Source organism: Leishmania infantum, chromosome 33 (genome assembly GCF_000002875.2).
Source record: "Leishmania infantum JPCM5 genome chromosome 33".
NCBI lineage: Eukaryota > Euglenozoa > Kinetoplastea > Trypanosomatida > Trypanosomatidae > Leishmania > Leishmania infantum.
In genome coordinates, this window is record NC_009417.2 from 438,001 (window position 1) to 457,314 (window position 19,314).

Sequence of the window (19,314 nt, forward strand, 5' to 3'; positions counted from 1 at the left end):
GGTGTCAGATACGCGCACGGCGTTCCAACGTGAGACGTGCGACGGAGCAGAAGCGAGCGGGCTCATGAGCGCCTGCTCCTCCGCACACAACGCAGCGACCGCCAAGCTCCAAAAGATGCCGTGCATATGGGTGGGAAAAGCCCCCTCCCTCCCCACTCCACGCACTTCCTTGTTGAATGGATGAGCACGGCATGCTCCGCTCTCACCAATCGAAAGCATCTTTTCGCTCTCCTCCTCCGCCTTTTCCTCTTCCTTCGCCTACTCGTCGCGCTGCGGTTTCCGCGTCCACGCCCAGCGCTGACTCGCATACGCAAACGCGTTCGTATACGTTTTTCTTTCGTTCCCGAATCGGAGAAACCTCTGGCTCTTTTCACTGCAAACTCTGCATCTTGACCGCGTTTTTTTTTTCAAAGGCTGTGTACGCCATTTGCTTCCGGCATCCCTGCCTCACTCTCACACACACGCACACCTCCACTCCCCTCCTCTATGCCGTACGTGTCCAGCGCATCACCGATGTTGGCTGGTCGCTCGCTTTTGCTGTCTCAGAATCGCCTGGGATGTCACCGTGCTGCTCTTCTCGGCGGCGCTGCGGCGAATCTGCGTGTCTCTACTCGTCTATCGACGGCATCAGCGGCCACCAGCCGCGCACAGAGTGGTGCCCTCACCGTCTCCAAGCGTCAATACCTCGGATCCACGGTTATCCCAAACTTCATAACCCACTGCACTCAGATCGGCGCCTGCACGTCTCTCTCCACCATTCTCTATAGTCCCATCGGCACTGCCATGACGATCGTGCTCGCTTACAACGTCATTGTGATATGCTCCAAGCATGTGAACTACTCGCTGGAGATTACGGCGAAGGACTACGTGCAGGACCAGCAACTACTGACTATCATGCGCTACGGCATTCTTAGCTGCATTCTTCTCGGGATGGAGGTTATGTTTATCGAGATTTGACATGCTGCGCGGAGGGCAGGCATGCCTCTGAGCATGTAAATCTGTGTCCCTGTTCACGTGTCTGCGCCCGGTTTGGGCACGACGAAGCCGCGCGAAACACTTGCCTCACCTTTTGCTCTCGCGTATTTTCAGAAAGCGTGAAAGGCATCTCATCCGCGGGCGCGTGTCGTTGCTGTTTCCAGGCCATACGGAATGTTGGGCTGGGGTCACAGCTGCTCTGCCCGGCCAGTGTATGTGTGTCTTGGACTTAAAAGAAGGGGGGATTCCGTCCTTATCCTCTTTGTGCAGCCCACTCAGTGCCTCGCGTATTCATGGGACGTGGCGTGCAATCCGGGGTAGGCCAAAGTCGAGAAGATGCACGTGATGCGATCTCGAGCAGATCTGGAGAGATGGAAATGGCGCTCATCTCTTTGTTTTTTTTTCTTAGGAAGCACACGGCACCGCCGGACTGGGAGAGGCCGATGCCCAAGAACGGAGAAAAAATAAAGTGCATCCGTGCAGAAGCGGCACCGCACAGCCGCCCTTCCCATGGCCTTTCTTATGTTCTGGTAGAAAACGACCCCTTCCAGCTCGTGTGTGCCCAGTCGCTATTATATATATATATGTATACATTCGCTGTTTTCGTTTGGCTGTCGTCTTTTATCGGCGTTTCTGATTTGTGTCGTAGCGTTAGTTTGGTCGGCTCCCCTCCCTCCTCCCCTAGCATGAACGCTTAAGAAGTACCTCCTCTGATGTCGTGTAGGTATCTCTTCCCATGATGGTGCCAGCCACCGCACCGCGGTATCAGGGTCCAGTGCCCCCACTCCGTGGGGAGCCCAAGAGCCTGCATCCTGTCCTCGGGTACGGGTGCGGACTCTTGGTGCCAGCGGGCAGCTCTGTGCTGACACGGTGCGGGGGAGACGTGCGGTCGTGATCACATTTGTATCAGCTCACTACGCATCGTGCCGACGACCCAGCACGTAGTGGAAGAAGCGATCCGTACCCATCACCCCCTCCCCTACAGCGCATGTGTGCGAAGCGCGTGGCACCTGCTGCATCCGGCCGGGTGGGCCGATGAGGTGCAGATGCCGGCAGCATGACGAGAGCACCCTCGAGTTGCACCACCGGGTCCTCCAGACTCCCGTGTGAAGAGCCTCCACACCATAGTGTGGCATGCCGCGGCTTGAAGCGACTGAGAGCGCGAAGCAAGGCACACGGGCAGGGTGCGCAGGGTCTCAGAAGGCCCTGACCTGAGGCTGGCCAACTTCCTCTCTGCGCCCATCCAGCATGCGAGTAACCCCCCCCCTGCCTACCACCCGCACGGCCGACGCCACCGCTTGTGCCCTCGAGCAGCACCCTGGCCGCGGCCCGCGTTGGATCGATGCGTGCAGTCCATCTGCGTCTCCGTGTGGGGCCGTTCACGGAGCACGCATGCATAGAAGGGACGAGGAAGGGATGAGAAGAGCCCGTTCGGCGCATGACCCCGAGATGCAACGGCAGGGCGGCTCGTCCGAGACGACGACGGATGTAGCTGCAGTGCGGCAGAGGTGGATGAGCTGTGGCTGAGCATGCGTATACGTTTGCCGGCGTGACCTCGTGGTGAGGCGGCATGTTGAAAATGTTTTAAAAGGGCGTTATCCCATCGCCATTTGCGTCTCTGCGTGCGTGTGCGTGTGTGTGCCGATCGGATGCGCAGCTTCTAGGACAGAGGAGAGGTACATAGCGAGACGAAGAGGAGTCAGAATGCCGCGTCTACTCCCCACGCTCACGCACAGGCCGAGCAACCCCCTCCCTTCCCTCTCAGCTGTGTACGTTGAGCTCCACACACGGAACGAGAAAGCGGAAGGCCGCGCACACTGCGTGACGGATGGGCGGCGTGGAGCGTGTCTGCCCTCCCCGTTCCCCGCTCCACATATGCAGCATGGGAATGTCACGAAGAGTGGCACGTCGTACTCGTCGGTCGCTTTGCGCCGGCGTCGAGCCCCACCCCACTCCCTCTCACATCCTTTTTCGACCTCATCCACCCCTGCTCGAGAGCAGAGGGGCTGCGCTCGAATTCCTCTCTCGGCTGCTTCTCGCCGTCTCTCTACACCGTGCAACCCTGATGTGCTGGGTGCTACACCTCTCCCACCCCTTCCTCTCGCCTGTCCTTCTCTCGCTCTGTACATGACGGCTACTCAGCGCTGTACACCACGTCGCACAGCACCACCCACGTGCCTACATCGCGCGGACGGATCGACTAGATTCTGTTCGCGCCATGTCGTCCGAAGACTACGAAGAGAGTGGCGTCGCCTCTGATCGTGAGCGCGATGCGAACGATGATGTTGAGGGGGAAGACGACGAATCAGCGTCCGACTCCGCGGAGGAGCTGAAGCCGCGTTCCTTACACCCCTCCGACAAGGAAGCGGTGGAAGAGGAAGAAGAGGAGGACTACGACGCACTCGACGACGCACCCGCGCCAAAACCGCTCCCAAAGACGATCAGCCTAATGCTACCTCGGAAAGCGTCAGCGGGGGCGGCGTGCGAACCAACGCGCGTGTACGTGTGCCTGACACGTGGCATGATTGGTCGATCTCTGGAACGCGATGCCCACAGCGAGGACAGCGACAGCGATGGGGAAGACGAGGAGGCCGCTGCCTCGTCAACCGCTCCACTGGCAGCGGCAGCAGGGAGAGTTGGCGCCGACGATGAAGCAGGAGAGGATGAAGTGAGCAGTGCCGCCGCGACATTGCAGGGCTGCTGCGCAGACCATCACCACTACGAGACCGACTACGCGGAGCCCCTGGCGGCATTGCGGCGTCGCCTCATCCTTCGGCACCTTCACGGTAACCAAAAATGCCAGCAGCGCTTCCTGTTGTCCGAACGCGCGCGCGAGAAGCGGGCAGCTCAGTCACCCCACGGCGACGCAGCAGTTGGGGAAGGAGAAGGGAGCGACGGCAGTGGGGAGGCAGAAAACAGCAGCACCAACCCACTCGAAACGATGGTGTGGCCGTGGACGGCTGTGCAGAAACCTCCGCCGTACTGGCTTCCAGCTCTTCTATCCAACGACATTCACACATTTCAGCGCATTCTTCAAATCATGTACGGCTGGATCATTGCCCCAGACCCGCACCCATCCGACCAGCTGCAGCTCGACGCGGCTGGGCAACTTTGCACCGCCACACCAGGTACCAAGAAAGAAAGGGATGACGCGGACGCCGAGGACTCCGAGAAGGCAGACTTTTTCCTCGCCTCCGGCGCCTTTCCTGGCGCTGGCAGTGAGGAGACGAGCACCGACAGCGCGAATCGGGAGAGCCCGGCACCCGCGCGGTGCACGTCGAAGAGCTTGCTCGGCGCCTTCAACGAGTGTGAGGTCGACGAAGAGCAGCGCCACTCGGACGAGGAGTCGCCGAACCAGCAGCCCGACCTGGAATCACAGGATAGCCCCAGCTGCTCACGCGCGATGCAGAGCATTTCCACAGCCCCACCACCTGTCGCCGCACTGCCGTATTTCCCGTTCGCCGAGTACGAGTTTTACATCGTGTTCGACGAGGCTAGTGAGGAATGGCACCTTCTGGACACGCACCCGCTCTTCGTGATGGAGGCCTGTCGACGCCGACGAGCAGAGCAGATGAGTCACGAAGGGGACCAGCCGGAGGCCGAGACGAGGGACGGCGCTGACCTCGGAAGTGACGAGGAGACCGCGAGCGAGGCAGAGAGCGAAGGAGAGGAAGAGAACGAGGAAACGGTGAAGGGCAGCTGTCATGTCCCACGGTACGCACTGGACACTATAGTCCCTGTAAGCCCCGTCATTCTGGCGGCGCTCTTCTCCCCCGCTGCGTTGCGGTGTTGTCTCCTGCAGCCTCTTCAGGCAGAGCCGCGCAATGAGGACGACTCTGATGAGCCGGAGGGCCACGACGCGGACAGCGACGCGGCCGCTGCAGCGTCTCTGCGAAGTGTCTCCCCTCACGCTGTGCTGCGAACCTTTGACCACGCCTGGCTGTCTGTGGACATGTCAGTTGCTCTCCCCATTTTGGCGACCATCTGCCGCGCCCGGCAACGTGTCCTGCAGCAGGATGCACTGCGAATTCCCTACGCACTCGGCAATTTGTGGATCGATGTGAACCCCCTCTACGCGCTGTCCGCCTTCGCCGACGTCGTCAATGCTGCCGGGGTCGATGAGGTGCGTCTGTGGAGAGCGCCGCCGGGGCAGCACCCGGAAGACGACGACGACGACGGGGACAGCGATAGTGGCGAGGTTTCGGCAGAAGGAAGCACGATGAGGGCGGCAGAGCTGTGCTCCCCACACCGGTGGGGCACCGCCCTGGACAGCATCGTTGACCCCGGCCATTACGGCCGCCTGGTGTTGAACGCTCTGTTAGATGCCGGCCTGCTCCCTACGCGGCCGGTAGAGCTGGCGATCTTTCATCACCTCAGTCTCTTGCGCCTGGCGCTGTGGTGGTGGATGCGGTTGCCCCCGAAGCTGATTCAGAAGTGGGGTGTCGACGCAGCAGACGATGGGCACGTCGCGGATGACAGTGCAGACGACGATGCCGGCATGGCGGAAATGTCCGACGAGGAGGCAGAGGACGAGGGCGTCACCGATGAGGAGCTGAACGAGATGACGGTCAACGATGTCACCGAGTTCCTCCTACAGCGCATTGAGAATATGAACGACCGCGACGCCCGTTTGCGGAGTCTCCGCTTGCGCAAGCGGCACCCAACGGTGGCGTTTGCGCCGCTTCTTCAGCGTGTGCTGCTGGAACTGCAGAGGCGCCTCAATCGCATGAGCGCCGTGGACGCGCGCCGCGTGCCACTAGCCCCGTCGCAGTACACGCTGCAGGAGAGCGTGGCGCGCACGTACGTCGCAGAGCGACTTGAGAGCGGGCATCCTCATCAGGACCCTCTCGTGACCGCTGCTTTTGTTGGTCTCGCCGGTCGCACCCCTGCCGCTACTCACGAAATGTCGGCTGCGCCTGTGGCAGTGGGAGCCGCACACGCTGCCGCCGTACGTCATCAGCGGCTGTATCAGAGCGACCTCGTCCTGCTCCTGTTGGCCCTCACGACGACACCAGCACCTCTGCCCTCGCGTGCCGCGACGATCCTCGACGTCGACGACCGATTCGCCTCCGTTGTTGAGGAGAACGCCTGCGCGGCAGAAGAGAATTTGAAAGAGGCACAGAGCGACGACGTCGACGCCCACACCGCACTCTTCTCGTACCTGCTAGAGGTGAAGTCGATGCGGTTTGTGCGGCGCCCGCAAGACCGCATCCGCGCCGGGACCACCAAACTGCTTCTGCTCTGCGCTGTTGACTTCTGCCGTGGTGCGACGCGGCAGCGCGTCTTTGGACACGTACCGCCATTTGAACTGTTCGGGAGCACCGGATATTGCCCCCTGTCTGATCTAGTCCAGGCGTGGTCGTGCACCTGCAGGAGTGACCGGAATGGCAACCGCGCCAAGAAAGCGGCCACGGTGCAGGTGTTTGCTTACTATATGTGGAATGAGATTCGGTGGCGCCTCCGCAAGGGTCAGTACAGCGACGCTGCGGTTGGCAGGATGCGTGAGCGGCTGCCAGAGCTTTTCGAGCTGATCGACTCTCACAGCAGCACCTACGACGCCATCCTCGCCCACCTCGACGCTGAAGCAGCAGCGGACAGCGAAACCGACCGCAGCGGCGGTGACGGGTCGATGAGCGCGTTGGTAGCGGAAAGCCGCACCCCGTCCACTGATGCTTCGCTGCGTGCCTCTGGTAAGCAAAATTATGATGTTGCATCCTTGCCGGCGGCCGCCGCACAGCGCGAAAGGCATTCCCTGATTAGCACTGAAGTGCTCAACGCCATCCGGGCGGAGGAGCGTGGGGAGGTCGACCTAGCCCCCACCTCGGTCTCGCTGCCTCTCACGCTGGCTTACCCCAACGCCTACAGTGCGCATGTCCTCGAGTCGAAGGCGCGCGTCAACGCGCTCTGGCAGTCCTTCGCGGTTTCCTCGCATACCTACATGACCGCTGAGACGCTGCACACGTTGCTTTTTGGTTCGGATGCTCACCACAGGGGAGACGCGGCGGGGGTCGCCGTTGGTGCGGCTGGCGGCACTCGCCGCTTTCACACTGCGGCTTTGAGGGTCATGTTCGAAAACGGCATCACGTCTGTGCAGGCGTGTCCACTGGATGGTCCAGAGACACCCGCCATCGAAGAGGCGCTGCAGCGGGCCGACCTGCCAGCAGTGAAAATTCTGCTAGGCCTCGGCGCCGCATCGCTGCGGGATACCTGCCAGAACGGTAGCGCAACGTTGCAGTCGTGTGCGGAGAAGTTATTTAGCCCGGCCGAGATGGACGCCCTTCGCTTTGTGGCATGCAAGAACAAGCGGGTGATGCGGTCTGACCCGCGGCTGCATTTCGGCGCCCGTCGCTTCGGCAGCGCCGTGGCGAACCCGTGAGACAGGAAATGCTGGCCAGAGCGAAGAGGGGCACGCCGCTGGATGAAGTGTTCTAGCCCCTCCGCTCTGCCACCGCCCCAGCTCCCCTCGGGATGGGACAGGGGCGTGGAGGAAAGGACACAAAAGGCGGTGTCGGCGTTCGCGCGCTCTTCACCGCTGGGCCTTCCTACTTGGCGACCCATCCACTCCCCGACATTCTCTCCGGGTCTCCCGCTTTCTTCCCGGCGCACACAGGTGCGTGCGTGCTGTTGCTACGGCGGCACTTTCTATTCCATGCATGCCTCCCTCTTTGGGCGTGTCTGTGTGTGCATAACGGTTGCGTCCATCCTCGCCAGTCGCGTGCGTCCACCCCACCGTGACCACACTCCTCACGGTGTTCTTCCTCCTTAGTTCATGCACACAGGAAATCTCATCTGATGTACAATAAAGGGCCCCTCAAGCCCTTGTTTCTCATGTTTCTGTGCTTTCCTTTCAGTCCTGCCTCGTCCCATGCTCCCACCTGTACCGTTCTCGGCTTCATCGAGCCGAAGGGGAGAAGAGGCGGGAAAGCTTCGACTGCGATCACGACAATGGCATCTTCTCATGTATCCGCATCGGATGAAGTACAGCCAAGGGCAAACTTGGGCACCACCACGCGGTCAAGCACACGACAGCGCACAAGAAGAAGGACAAGAAAATGATTTGTCACTTTGACGGTGCTCACTGCAAGATGGCGACGACGTCTGTGTCGACGTAGTCGTCGACGCTGCAAACCCCAAAGGTGTGCTCGAGCGCACATCCGCTCTCCCTTCTTCACCTCTGTCCCACCCCTCCCCTTCAGTCCGCCGGTGCCGATTACGAAGACCTGCAGCATCACACAAAGAAAACAGCCGCCACACCTTCTCCCTACCTCACCGTCTCTAGCTGTGCGCGCGCTGCCGCACCTCTCATTCTCACGCCGTATCTCTCCCATTCCGCGGCTGACTTACGGCTGCACGTCTCACCCTTTACAAAGGGGCCTCCTCTCCGGAGGCACCAGCAGTCCCTCTCGGAATTACGTACAGCATCACCCACACACGCGCAGAGTCCGTCGCAAGTACATCATGGGCCAGGTAGATAGTGGCGCGCCTCTCCTCCAGTTGAACCCACCGGTGCTGGTGCGCACCACCCGCGGCGACCTGGGCGCCATCGACCTATATGCGCTTCGACGGGCCACCGCAGAGGCGGTCCTTGCCACCCCTGCAGTGACCAACTCTCCACACCCACCAAATGCTGGCGCCACCGCACTGTCCTTCGCGGCGCGCAAGCTGCACGACGCCAAGCGTACGGCGCACGTGTACCGGCAGACACGCGACGCCACCGTGCTGGCTATGCCTGGTGTGTCGGTTGGTCCGCTAGCGCGAGCGCAAACTCTCCATGCGAGTGAAAAACTCAAAGGCTCGCTCGTTGGCAGTGCAACTTACAAAGAAACAGCCACCTACACCGGCGCTGCTGCTGCCGCGACGGGCAACTCTAGACATCGCCCGGCGGCAGGCGTGCGGCACAGCGTCGGCTCCGCTCCTCCATCACCGACTGCTGGCTCAGTGTCGAGCCGAGGTGCCGCTTCCCGCGCGCCGACGCCAGCCATCGCCACAGCGGCTGCGGTTTCTGTCAATGGCCAGGGAGTGTCGATGAACATGCCGCACCTCATGCGGCACATCCAGGACACCGGGGCACTGCTTGACACTCTCTTCCCCATTCAGCAGCAGTCCGCCGCCGCCGTCCCTCCTAGCTGTACTGGGTCTCCGAGCGGCGTAAGTGGCGACAGCGAAGCTGCCCAGGAGGACGTGGAGCAGCTGGTCTCTGTTCAGACGGTCTCGGCAGCGCCTGCGTTTCGCGAGGATGTCGTGGCGCTCCATGCTACACTGCAGAAGCGCCTCGAGGAGCGCCGCGCGCGGCCTACGGGCCTGTGCCCCATTCGGCGCGCGCTCTATTGTGACCTGTTCTCAGAGCTGGTGCGCCAGATTACAGTCGAGGAGCCGGCGCGGGGTCTGCTGCTGGCCCGCGTGCGGGAGGAAGCGGAACACGCCCTCCAGGTCCACGCCGCTTTGCTGCGCGAAGGTCAACGGTTTGTCGCCAGTAAGCTGATGCAGGACAAGCATGACGCACTCGCCCTGAAAGAGCGCATCGCTGCCCTGCGTCAGGAAAAGGTGGCGTTAGAGGTACAGAAGCACGAGTTGCTCGAGACGCTGAAGGAAATGGAGCAGCGCTTCGAGGAGGAACGGCAGCTGCGGCGCAAGCAGCAGCAGGATGAGGTGAAGTACTTGCGGCACGCGAACCAGCAGCTGAGCCTGCGACTGAAGATGGAGACGGAGCGAGAGTCGGCCGCGGCTGAGGTAGAGGGCAGCAGTGAGGCAGCGCCAGCGACGTCGTAAACTAGCCCCTTTCTCTCGGGGATTCTTTTGGTGTGCTTGCTTCTATTCTCGCTTGCATGTGTCCAACGATTCGTGGTGTGTGCACACGATACGGGGGAGAGAGGCACCGCGTGCATTCGGTAGTCGTCGACCCTAAAAACCTCCCCCACATTGCCGTACCCCTCTTCCCTTTGTCTCCATGCGATGTAGAATAGAACGTCGTCTTTTTTGTTTTTCTGTGGTGGCTTGCTAGCGTTGTTGGTCGTCGTCGTCGCGGTGTTGGGCCCCTTCGCCGTTGATGCGATGCAACTTTGTTCTTGCCTCAAACGTGTGTGTCCGTGCGCGCGTCCGGTTACCCTTGATGTACATGTTGTCGATCTTGCAGCAGCCCATCCCCGCCACCGCCACCACCACCACTACCCCCTTCTCCACTCCTCTGCTCGCTGTGCGGGCACGTCTGTGTGGAAAAGGAGGAGGGGCGGGGGTCGGCGTCCACGTTGCAGCGCCTCCCCAAAGTGAAGAATCGTGGCGTGACGGGGTGTCTCCACTCATGCGATGCGCGTTTGCGCAGTGAAGCGAGAAAAGGTGCTGTCGAGGGGGTGCTCACGGATCAAGTGAAGCGAGAACGTTAAAAGCGAAATCAGCGACGAAAGGAAACGGGTGTCCACTCTTGAAGGTCTCCTGTTCACGCTACGGGTACTTGTTTGTCCACGGGGATGAGGTGGTGCGGCAGTGCACAGTGGTGTAAGTATGCTTGAGTCAAGGTGCAGTTGTGGCATTCCACTTACTCTTGCTGAGAGTGGCCAGTCGAGAAAGTGAGGGAGCAACACGACCGGCGCACACCACTGGAGTTGCCTGCTCGCCGCCGTTGGGGAAGCGATGGTGTTCTATCGTCATTGAACCCAAGCGACTCCGCCGAGGGAGGACCCTCGTTTGCACCAGCAAGCGCTTCCCGCAGCTCCCTTGCGTGTGTGATGGCAAGTCTATCGTTCTCCCCAACATCACCCAATCACCCACCCTGATCTCCACCTCTGCGTCTCTGTTCTCTTTTTCTTCTGCTTCCGTCACGAACTCACCGCAATTCCCGTCACAGAACTGAAAAGATCGCACCATCTGTGCGGTCGACAACTCAAGTCCTGCCATTGTTCTGCAGGTGTGTGTGCATAGGGGTGGGTTGTGCACGAGCTAGCTCGCCTCAAATCGCCCCTCTCAGCCTTGGTGCGATCTTAGCAGGGAGAAGAGCAAAAAGGGCGGCCACCGGTGCCTCTTAGAAGATCACATAGGGAGAAGAAAGGGTTTAACGCTATGCAGGCAAGCGCCTACACGCCACAATCCTCTCCTTCCCTCCTTTCTTCCTTCCCTTCATCTGTATCGGCCGAGACTATCAAACCTCCATCACTCTTACCTCATCTGTTGTCTCGCTCAGATATGTCCGATAGTGGCAGCGTAGCGCGCTATCCCCTGGTGCGTGTGAGGGGAGGGGCAGCGATGCTCTTCACCGCCCTGGTCAGCTCTCTTCCGCCGCCGGCGCAGGTAGCGCTTCGCAGAGTCCTTTTGGTCATCCCCGTCATGGCCGTGGCAAAGGTGCAGCGGGCTGCCGCATTGATGTTTACGAGGCGGGTGCTTCTTCCCCTCCTCACCGACGCCTTCCCAGCAGTCTGTGGCGCCCTCGAAGGAGTCAAGCTTAACTCGTCGTCCGCCACGCTGATCGCAGCGCTATCGCGTGCCGTGATCGCCTACTCTCTCGCGGCGAAGCTGATGAAGGCGGACCAGGCGGCCTCGCTCGCGTTTACGACGGGCACCGCTGCGTGTCTCTTTAGCGAAGAGGAACACCTTCGTCGCCTCCTAGGCGCTGTGGTGGACGCCGAAGCGTCATCGCTGCCCTCGGCGCTGCTCAGCGCCCCGCGTCCTGCTCCGACTGCCGCTGCGCCGCGAATGTGCTCGGCATTCTTTTCCACTACTACGCCTGTTGCATTGAAGGCTTACCTGCGCCATGTGCACGCGCGTCCTAGAGCCTCTCACGTTACCATTTTCGTGCCTGGGCTACTCACAGCCCCGTGGACCACGCACCTTATCCCATTATTGCGCGACCTCTTTTGCCACCAGGGCACGACAGTCCTTGGGTACGACATCTGCGCTGACGCAGAGCACTATGACGTGGACCTGCGTCACTTGCACGACCGGATCCGGCAGGAGCGCCGAAGCACAGCAGACTCGTCGGCGTTACCGCCCGCGTCGAGCGCAGCGTCACCATTCGGTGTGTTGGTCCTCGCCAGCATTCGCGGCCGCCGCGTTCGCAATGGTGATAAGGCGTGCGTATTCGCCAAGATGCATGGATGGCAGGTCGTGGAGCTGTGTGTGCCAACGTTGCCGTTGGATGCGGTGCATGACTTGAACCCGCAATGTCGTCCGCAGTGGGTGAGAGCGCGCCAGGTGCAGTGCGCTACGTCGTCTGTGCGCCCGGATGTGCGCCTCACCGCCTTCGACGACGCCGGCATGTACGGCGGGGCGGTCGTGGAGCTGTGTAACGACGACAATGCCCTTCTGCTGCACATGAAGAGTCAGTGTCAGCCAGGGCTGGTGGTAAGCAGCGTCGATGGCACGGCCGGACAGGCAAAGGCGCGCAACTCCCCCCGCCCCGCCGCAGCGGTGACGCCGCGCACGCTTCCATCTTCTGCTGTCAACGCGACGCTTGACGCGGCCTCCGGCACCAGCGAGTTCATCAGCAAAGTCTGCTGTCCATGGGCGCGCCGGCTTTGCGCCGCCGCCTGGCGCGAGGCGTGTACGCTGCATCAGGGCTCGGTTACGGCGCAGGAGGCCGTGGCGGCGCTCTGCCGCTTCCCCCTGCAGACGTTTCCGAAGGTGCCCCTACGCGCGCAAGCGCAGCTACGGCGGCTGTTATCGCCCCGCAGAGGCAGTGTCACCACGACCGGCGACGACAGCGCGTCTGGTAGCGCATCGCACCACGTCTCCGCTAACACGCCAGTCGAGCAGCGCACCACCTATATCACGACCCCCCTCGCCGCCGTTTCGCTGCTCGCCGCACCACAACCCCACACCGCCTCACCAGTCGGCACCGACAGCGACCGAGGAGGTGAGGGATATCTCACGGTGGAGAAGACCACGTCGCCCGCCAGAGCAGCGGCCGCGGCTCTCACGGCGCCGGAGGAAGCGCTCACGAACTGGGCAGTGGAGCGCCGGATCCGACTGCGATGGTCGTCGTTGCTCATGTCGCTAACTTTTGCCGCTGGCGGCGCACCTAGAGTGGCAGGCGACGCTGCCGCGGCCGTCCGCACCTCCGCGGCGTATCTCTCTCTGTGGTCCTTCGTCGCACAACTGCCGCCGTGGGTAGTGGCTGTCTCGGCCGCGGACGACGGCGAAACCGCGCGTGGCGAACGCCGCAGCAGTTGCTGCGTCGAGGCCTTCGCCACAGCGCTCCTCGTGCGCGTCGCCTCCCCCGCCTCCCCTAGGGCCGTCGCCGAGCTCCTTCGGGACGAAGCTCTAGTTGACGCGGCAGCGGTGCGCCCGCGCGCATGGGATTCCTTGGCGACCACACCGAACTCGGCCGGGGAGGAGGCGCTCAAGTTTGAGGATGCCGTTGTTTTTCCGGGATGTGACCGAGCAACTCGGTTGAGCGAGGAACTGCTGTACCTCCCGCTGTCACCGGAACTGCCCGTTAGCGTGCGAGCTGCAATGCTGCGAGTCCTGTGGAACGAGGTTCCGCACGCCGGAGACGCTGCTAGTGCTTCTGTACACTCGAGCTGGCTCGAGCGTAGCAAGGCTACGGGTGCTTTATCAGCTCACGTGCAGGCAACAGTGAACTCCATTTACCAAATGTATCTTCCTCAAGCGCAACGGGGGCGCGATGGCAAGGCGCTCTCCTCAGCGACTAGCGCCGGCAACACTCTCCTCAGCGTCATCGCACGGGGCCACAGCGGCGGCAGCGTTGTGTCAGCGCAGGATGCAGAGAAAGTTCAGCAGTTCCTGTTCGACGGTGTAACCACCCCCTCCGTAGCGCCGTCGCTGTCGGCAGGTGCGGCCCTCAAGTCTCTCGTGCAAACCCTTACCCCAGCGGTGATGTCAAACCTTTGAGGGTGGCGAGAGAGAGTCGGGCGGAGCCGGCGTGGTGCGTGGATGTGCTGCAGCTTTCACACCCTCTTGTCCCACTTGCCCTTAAGTGCTCTGCTCTCCGTATTCCCTTCTTTGCGTGTGTGTGCGTCTTCGGCGACCGCACATATCAGGAATGATGTTAGGGGCTCTTCATGATAAAACACCTCTCAACGCACGGCAGTGCGCGCAAGCCACTTGAAAGCGTCGCTTGTGCGGTGGACAAGACGCAACCCAGCATACGCCACCGTCACCACGTGTCGTGGGCGAGCAGCCACCACCACTCCCCACCCCACCCGCGCGTCTTCGCACTTCCCTCGCCCACGTACGACGCATATCACTTGCACTGCCGCGCTTTTGCACGGCTGTCATCTTCCACACTTACCGTCAGAACAGCCATCCCCCTCCCTGCTCTGCTATGCTCTCCTCTCCTCGTGGAGACCGCACTCATCGCCCTACACACGTCTCCTAGTCAAGTGAGTCAAAGGAGGAGAGCGCCGTTCCCCCTGCGTGTTTGCGACCGTCCCCATTCACTCCCCAGGACGCGAACGGGCCGGCACGGCTGCTGCGGTGCCGTTCTTTTGGGGCTGCGCGCGTGTGTCCAGTAAGCCGAACACTCCACCTCTATCCCCCGACCCCCCACCCCCCCGACCTCTCCGGTCATCACCTCACTCTTCCTGTTCGTTCCCTTTTCTTTGCTGGAAATTCACGCACAGACAAACACGCAACAATGGACTCGTACACCGATCTGCTGAATCTCAACTTCATGTACTCCCTGCGCACAGGGGACCTGTTGACGGACATGATGATTGCGGCGCTGCTGCCGCTCGTGTCGAGTGCGATTGTATACCTCACACGTACATGGTGGCCGCAGCTGGTGAATCGAGCCCTCTCCTATCTCTCCAAGGTTGACAGCGCGAGTGCTACCTTCAAGATGCTAGAGAACGGCAGTGGGCTCTACTATGGTCATACCCTTCGTGTGGCGCTGTCGACGTATGTGACGAAGGTGCTGAAGCCTCGCTTCGACATAGCAGAGCTGAAGTACCTCTCGATTCCCGGAAAGGAGCTTCAAGATGCGGCGAACTACACCGAGGCCCTGCGAGACTACTGCTTCGTGAACGCCAGCCCGGCCAAGGAGCTTCCCATGCGTCTCACGGAGCACCTCGAGTTGAGGCAGACCCTGACAAGAAACGACGACGACGGCGGACGGAACAAAGACGCAGGCCGTCACGGCAGGTGTGGGAGCTCACAAGCGCCCCAGGAGTCGCTATTCACCATCACGCAGTACAAGCATAGCTTCCCCACACTCATGAAATTTCTCCGCTTGGCGCACGAGAGCACGGCGGAGGATTCTGAAAAGAGCGAGGCCGTCGCGCAACTGGAGCGCGACGCCAACGCCGACGGCGACGCTATTCAGTCTCTCCTTGAACGCTCACTGGAACACTACCGCCTCGAGTATAAAGAAATCACGGCGCGCACGGATCGCTACCTCTATCAACCGCTGTTGACGCGGCGGAAGCTCAGGTTTGGTTCTGATGGCGCAGAGAGGGGCCACAACGAGGGCGCGATGGAGTGCAACCGCTATCTTCTGCACGCCGGCAAGACGTTTCAGTCTCTCTTCTTCCCCGCGAAGCCGCGCCTTATTCAGCTCATCGACGACTTTGAGAAGAAGACCGGCAAGTACGCCATCCCCGGGTACCCTCAAAAGCTAGTGCTGCTGCTCTACGGGCCTCCCGGCACCGGCAAAACGAGTCTTGCCAAGGCTGTTGCCGCCCACACTAAGCGGGACTTGTTTGCCATCTCGCTCTCGCGCATCCGCAGCGACGAGGAGCTGATGAAGTGCATGTTCAGCGGTCGCTTTAAGGTGAGCGATAAAAGAGATGGCGATAAGGTGAACTACGACGACTGCAGCTGCGACTCGGAGTTGCTGGACCCGGCGAAGCTGGTGTACATCCTCGAGGACGTGGACGCCACGACGGCGATCGTCCTCAAGGATGAGTCAGAGGAGGTAGAAACGGGAGGCGAAGCACAGAAGCAGCGGGAGAGACGCGAGGAGGAGGCCTCGACAGCTGCACCGCCGTCAAGCGATTCAACGAGCAGCGATGGGGAGTCTGAGGAAGAGAACGATATGGCTGAGAACGAGAGTGGCGAAGGTGCCGTCGTTGAGAGCCACGACGCGGGCAGGGATGCCACCGACGAAGTCTCGCCGGGGGTCTTGACGCAGCGCGAAGTGGTGAAGGTAAAGAGCAAGAGGCAAACGATCGATCGCGCCCTCACTATCGATGGGCTCACGAACGCGCTGAACGGTGTGCTGGACTTTCCCCAGCGCATTGTCATTATGACCACAAACCACATCGAAAGGCTGCACCCGTCGCTGCTGCGGCCTGGCGTAGTTACAATGAAGCTGCACATGCACAACTTTGACGCGGCGTGTGCGGTGGACATGGTGAGGCACTACTTCTCTCACACAACGCTTCTCCCGGGACAGCTGGAGGAGCTGCGTTCGTTGCTGGAGGCGGCGTCGGCGAAAGCATCAAAGGTGAACACCACTGCGTCCATTTCGGATGAGGTTGCTGAAAGCAGCGCTCTGGGAACGAAAGGCTTCAGCCCCGCGGAGCTGGAGCAGCACTGCGCCGAATGTGACACGATAGAGGAATTGCTGGAGGTGCTTCGCCAGGGTAGCCGCGTGAACATATTCTGAAGCGGAGAAAGTAGGCAGCCGCACCATCGTCGCGGCGATGAGGGTGGCATGCCGGGTCATGTGCTGTCTGGGTTTCTTGCGTTTTCCTTTCTCCCTTGGCCGTGTGACGCCTCTCGGTTCTTTGACCCTTGTCTCGCCGTTCTCGTGTGCGCCTCTCACCCACCCCCTCCCGTCTCTCCTGCGCCACATCGGCTGGGTAATGATAGCAGCAGGAGAGGTTGTGCGGCGAGGTGCGGCACCATGAGGAAAAGGCGTGCGTGTCCGTGTGTTGATGTCGCACGAGAGCGATCAAAAGCTCTTTTGTGTTTTTTTTTCGTTTGCCAGTTCTCATTTGATTCTTGTCTGCATGCGTGTGTGTGTGTGTGTATGTGTGTCTGCCCCATCCCCTCCTCACCGCGCTCCCCCTCTCCTGTGCATCCCCCTCCACCTTTCCATACCCCCTCTTCCAGCAGCGCAAAGAAAAAGGAAGACCAGAGTAGCGCGCACCCGCACGCGCACAAACACAATGAAGCAAAAGACGACGGGTAAGACTCCCACAAGCGAAAGTCGACGCGTAATGTCGGGCCCTTCAACTTTGCGCACCGCCGCACAACACCACAGCCTTTGCCGTGCCCGTTGATGGTGCGCCAGTGTGGGATTGGGTCATTCAGATGGGCACTGTGGTCATCTATGGTTATCTTGCCGAGAGGATCGAAAAAAAAAAAAAGACCGGGTCACGCTCTCCATTCACACTCAGACGTGCCTCCATTATCGAAAAGCGCTATGCTTCTGTCGCTCCCCACTCTTTGTGCTCCCTTGTCTCCGCCTTGAAGTGTCGGCTTCTACGCATACACGCACAGCTGTTCGCCTTCTGTCTTTGTGGCTCGTCGTGTACCAGCCGGTCTTGCTCGCCTCGAGGTCCATTTCCTCGATTGTTGGACGTTGCGCAGACGGAGATCTCGTCGCGCACGGCACCTCTTTGGTTTCCGCCTCAACGGATCGCCTGCGTCGCAGAGCAAGAACTGCCGTTCAGGTCGATAATCATAGCATCGCGCTAGTTGGGCGCATGCACCTACTCTTACGCTGTTGTTCCCCCTCCTACACCATCACCACCCCTCGCAGTCATCATGACGGACCCGACACGTAGGGATCCCACCGAGTTCCTGCGGGTGCTTCGCCGCATGTCGAATACGACGTCGTGGCAGAAGGCAATGATCTTCGCGTCCAAGGGTCGCATGGTCGGCTACCGTCTCACCCTCGAGCACTACAACACAGTCCTCTACTCCCAGTCCATGTGGGGGCGTGCGCTGGAGATGATCAAGGTAATTCGGGCCATGCAGCAGGATGGCGTGCAGCCCAACGGCGCCACGTACTACTACATCGTGAATGGCATGGCAAACGCAGAGCACGGCTACAACTACGACTTCAACATCAACCATAGGCTGGAAAAGCTGCAGCACTGGCGTGTGGCGCTGAATGCACTCCACGCGTGCGAGGCCAACGGCTTCGACTCGACCGACACAATGCACAACTCCGTCATTGTAACCATGACCATACCTGGCATGAACCACTGGAAGGAGGCCTTGCAAGTACTAAAAAAGATCATCGATGAGGATCGGCAGCTACATCCGAGCATGGTTCGCTTCCTTCATGACTGCCTGATTCGCAACTACCGCCCTCGTGAGGCGAGCGATTTGTTGCGACGCGCAGCTGAGCGCGGCGTGAAAGGGTACGAAAGCGCGTGGGAAACGGACGTCTACAAGGGCAAACCGACAGACGCCCAGCTCGAAGCCTCGCAAGCCGAGGCTGCCGTGACGGCCGCCGCGGGGACGGAGTGTGTAGCTGGTAGCAGCGGCGCTCTCTCGTCCTTGACGTCGGACTGCAAGGAAGCTACCCGCAACTCTGCACAAGCATCCGCAGCTGCCACGCTCATGGCCCTGCAGCTGCGTGGCGATCAGGCACTGCCTCCGCCGCAGATGCGCAGCGCCCTTCAGGAAGAGATGGAGCGAAACATTACAGCTGAGCGACAGGCGCTTCGCCCCTTCACCGCGGGGTTGCACTACACCGAAATGCGCTCCGTCTTCCGTCCACGTGTGCATCGCCAGCTGTGGTACCAGTGGCATCAAATCGCGAACCGCTATCGGCCCACCGCATCGCTCAAGCGTCGTCAGCTGGCTCCCCGAGACTCGCCCACCGGTATCCCCGCATGGAATCGCCTGTGAGGAGCAGCAAAAGCCGATGAAGAGCTCGGCGAACGAAGAAGAGTACGCGGGGCGTGCGTGTTTATTTGTGTGTGTGTGTGTGTGTGTGTGTGTCCCGGTCATGTGGCACGACAACCGGCATCGCACAGGAAACCTTTTGAGGAGCCGCCCAGTGTGTTGGCTGGTTTCGGTCCGCAACCGGCCCTCGGCACCAGCTCTCTTTTGGTGTGTCTCTGTCGGCGGCGATCACGTCAACCAACCGACCTCTGCATCTTCACAGTATCTCTGGTTAATCGATCAAGCGTGTGCGCTCCGCTGTGAGGGAAGCGAAAGAATACATAAAGAGAGAGAGCGAGAAAAAGGCCGCGTAGTAATGGCAGAGAAACAGCGGTTCGCCGGATATGGCAAGGCAGCCGTGACGACAGGCAACGCGGGAGCAGGCGGCTACCGCAATGCACTTTGTGTGTTTCACTGTGCGTCTGCGTGTGTCACCTCGTGTGCTCTGGGTGGGATGGGGGAGGGATGCCCCAACATACGCGAGGCCTCATGTGCTTTTCTTCTGTGTTACCCATCTTCTCATCTGCTCGCCTCCCGAATGAACAC

The 19,314-nt window shown here is 60.7% G+C and overlaps 6 protein-coding genes across 6 annotated transcripts; all 6 read left to right on the forward strand.

The window, feature by feature from the left end:
• Positions 1–513: 513 nt before the first annotated feature.
• Positions 514–957, forward strand: LINJ_33_1220 (conserved hypothetical protein; the record flags this gene model as incomplete). The annotated part of the gene is made up of 1 exon (XM_001468163.1): positions 514–957. The coding sequence occupies one exon, from the start codon at positions 514–516 to the stop codon at positions 955–957; it is 444 nt and encodes a 147-aa protein (XP_001468200.1).
• A 2,236-nt stretch (positions 958–3,193) lies between these two features.
• LINJ_33_1230 (conserved hypothetical protein) lies at positions 3,194–7,351 on the forward strand (the record flags this gene model as incomplete). The annotated part of the gene is made up of 1 exon (XM_001468164.1): positions 3,194–7,351. The coding sequence occupies one exon, from the start codon at positions 3,194–3,196 to the stop codon at positions 7,349–7,351; it is 4,158 nt and encodes a 1,385-aa protein (XP_001468201.1).
• A 1,649-nt stretch (positions 7,352–9,000) lies between these two features.
• Positions 9,001–9,744, forward strand: LINJ_33_1240 (putative 33 kDa inner dynein arm light chain, axonemal; the record flags this gene model as incomplete). The annotated part of the gene is made up of 1 exon (XM_001468165.1): positions 9,001–9,744. The coding sequence occupies one exon, from the start codon at positions 9,001–9,003 to the stop codon at positions 9,742–9,744; it is 744 nt and encodes a 247-aa protein (XP_001468202.1).
• A 1,407-nt stretch (positions 9,745–11,151) lies between these two features.
• On the forward strand, positions 11,152–13,815 carry LINJ_33_1250 (conserved hypothetical protein; the record flags this gene model as incomplete). The annotated part of the gene is made up of 1 exon (XM_001468166.1): positions 11,152–13,815. One exon carries the CDS (start codon positions 11,152–11,154, stop codon positions 13,813–13,815), a length of 2,664 nt encoding a protein of 887 aa, XP_001468203.1.
• Positions 13,816–14,560: 745 nt separating this feature from the next.
• On the forward strand, positions 14,561–16,531 carry LINJ_33_1260 (conserved hypothetical protein; the record flags this gene model as incomplete). Its single annotated transcript, XM_001468167.1, has 1 exon — positions 14,561–16,531. The coding sequence occupies one exon, from the start codon at positions 14,561–14,563 to the stop codon at positions 16,529–16,531; it is 1,971 nt and encodes a 656-aa protein (XP_001468204.1).
• Positions 16,532–17,691: 1,160 nt separating this feature from the next.
• Positions 17,692–18,732, forward strand: LINJ_33_1270 (conserved hypothetical protein; the record flags this gene model as incomplete). The annotated part of the gene is made up of 1 exon (XM_001468168.1): positions 17,692–18,732. One exon carries the CDS (start codon positions 17,692–17,694, stop codon positions 18,730–18,732), a length of 1,041 nt encoding a protein of 346 aa, XP_001468205.1.
• Between the last annotated feature and the right edge of the window lie 582 nt (positions 18,733–19,314).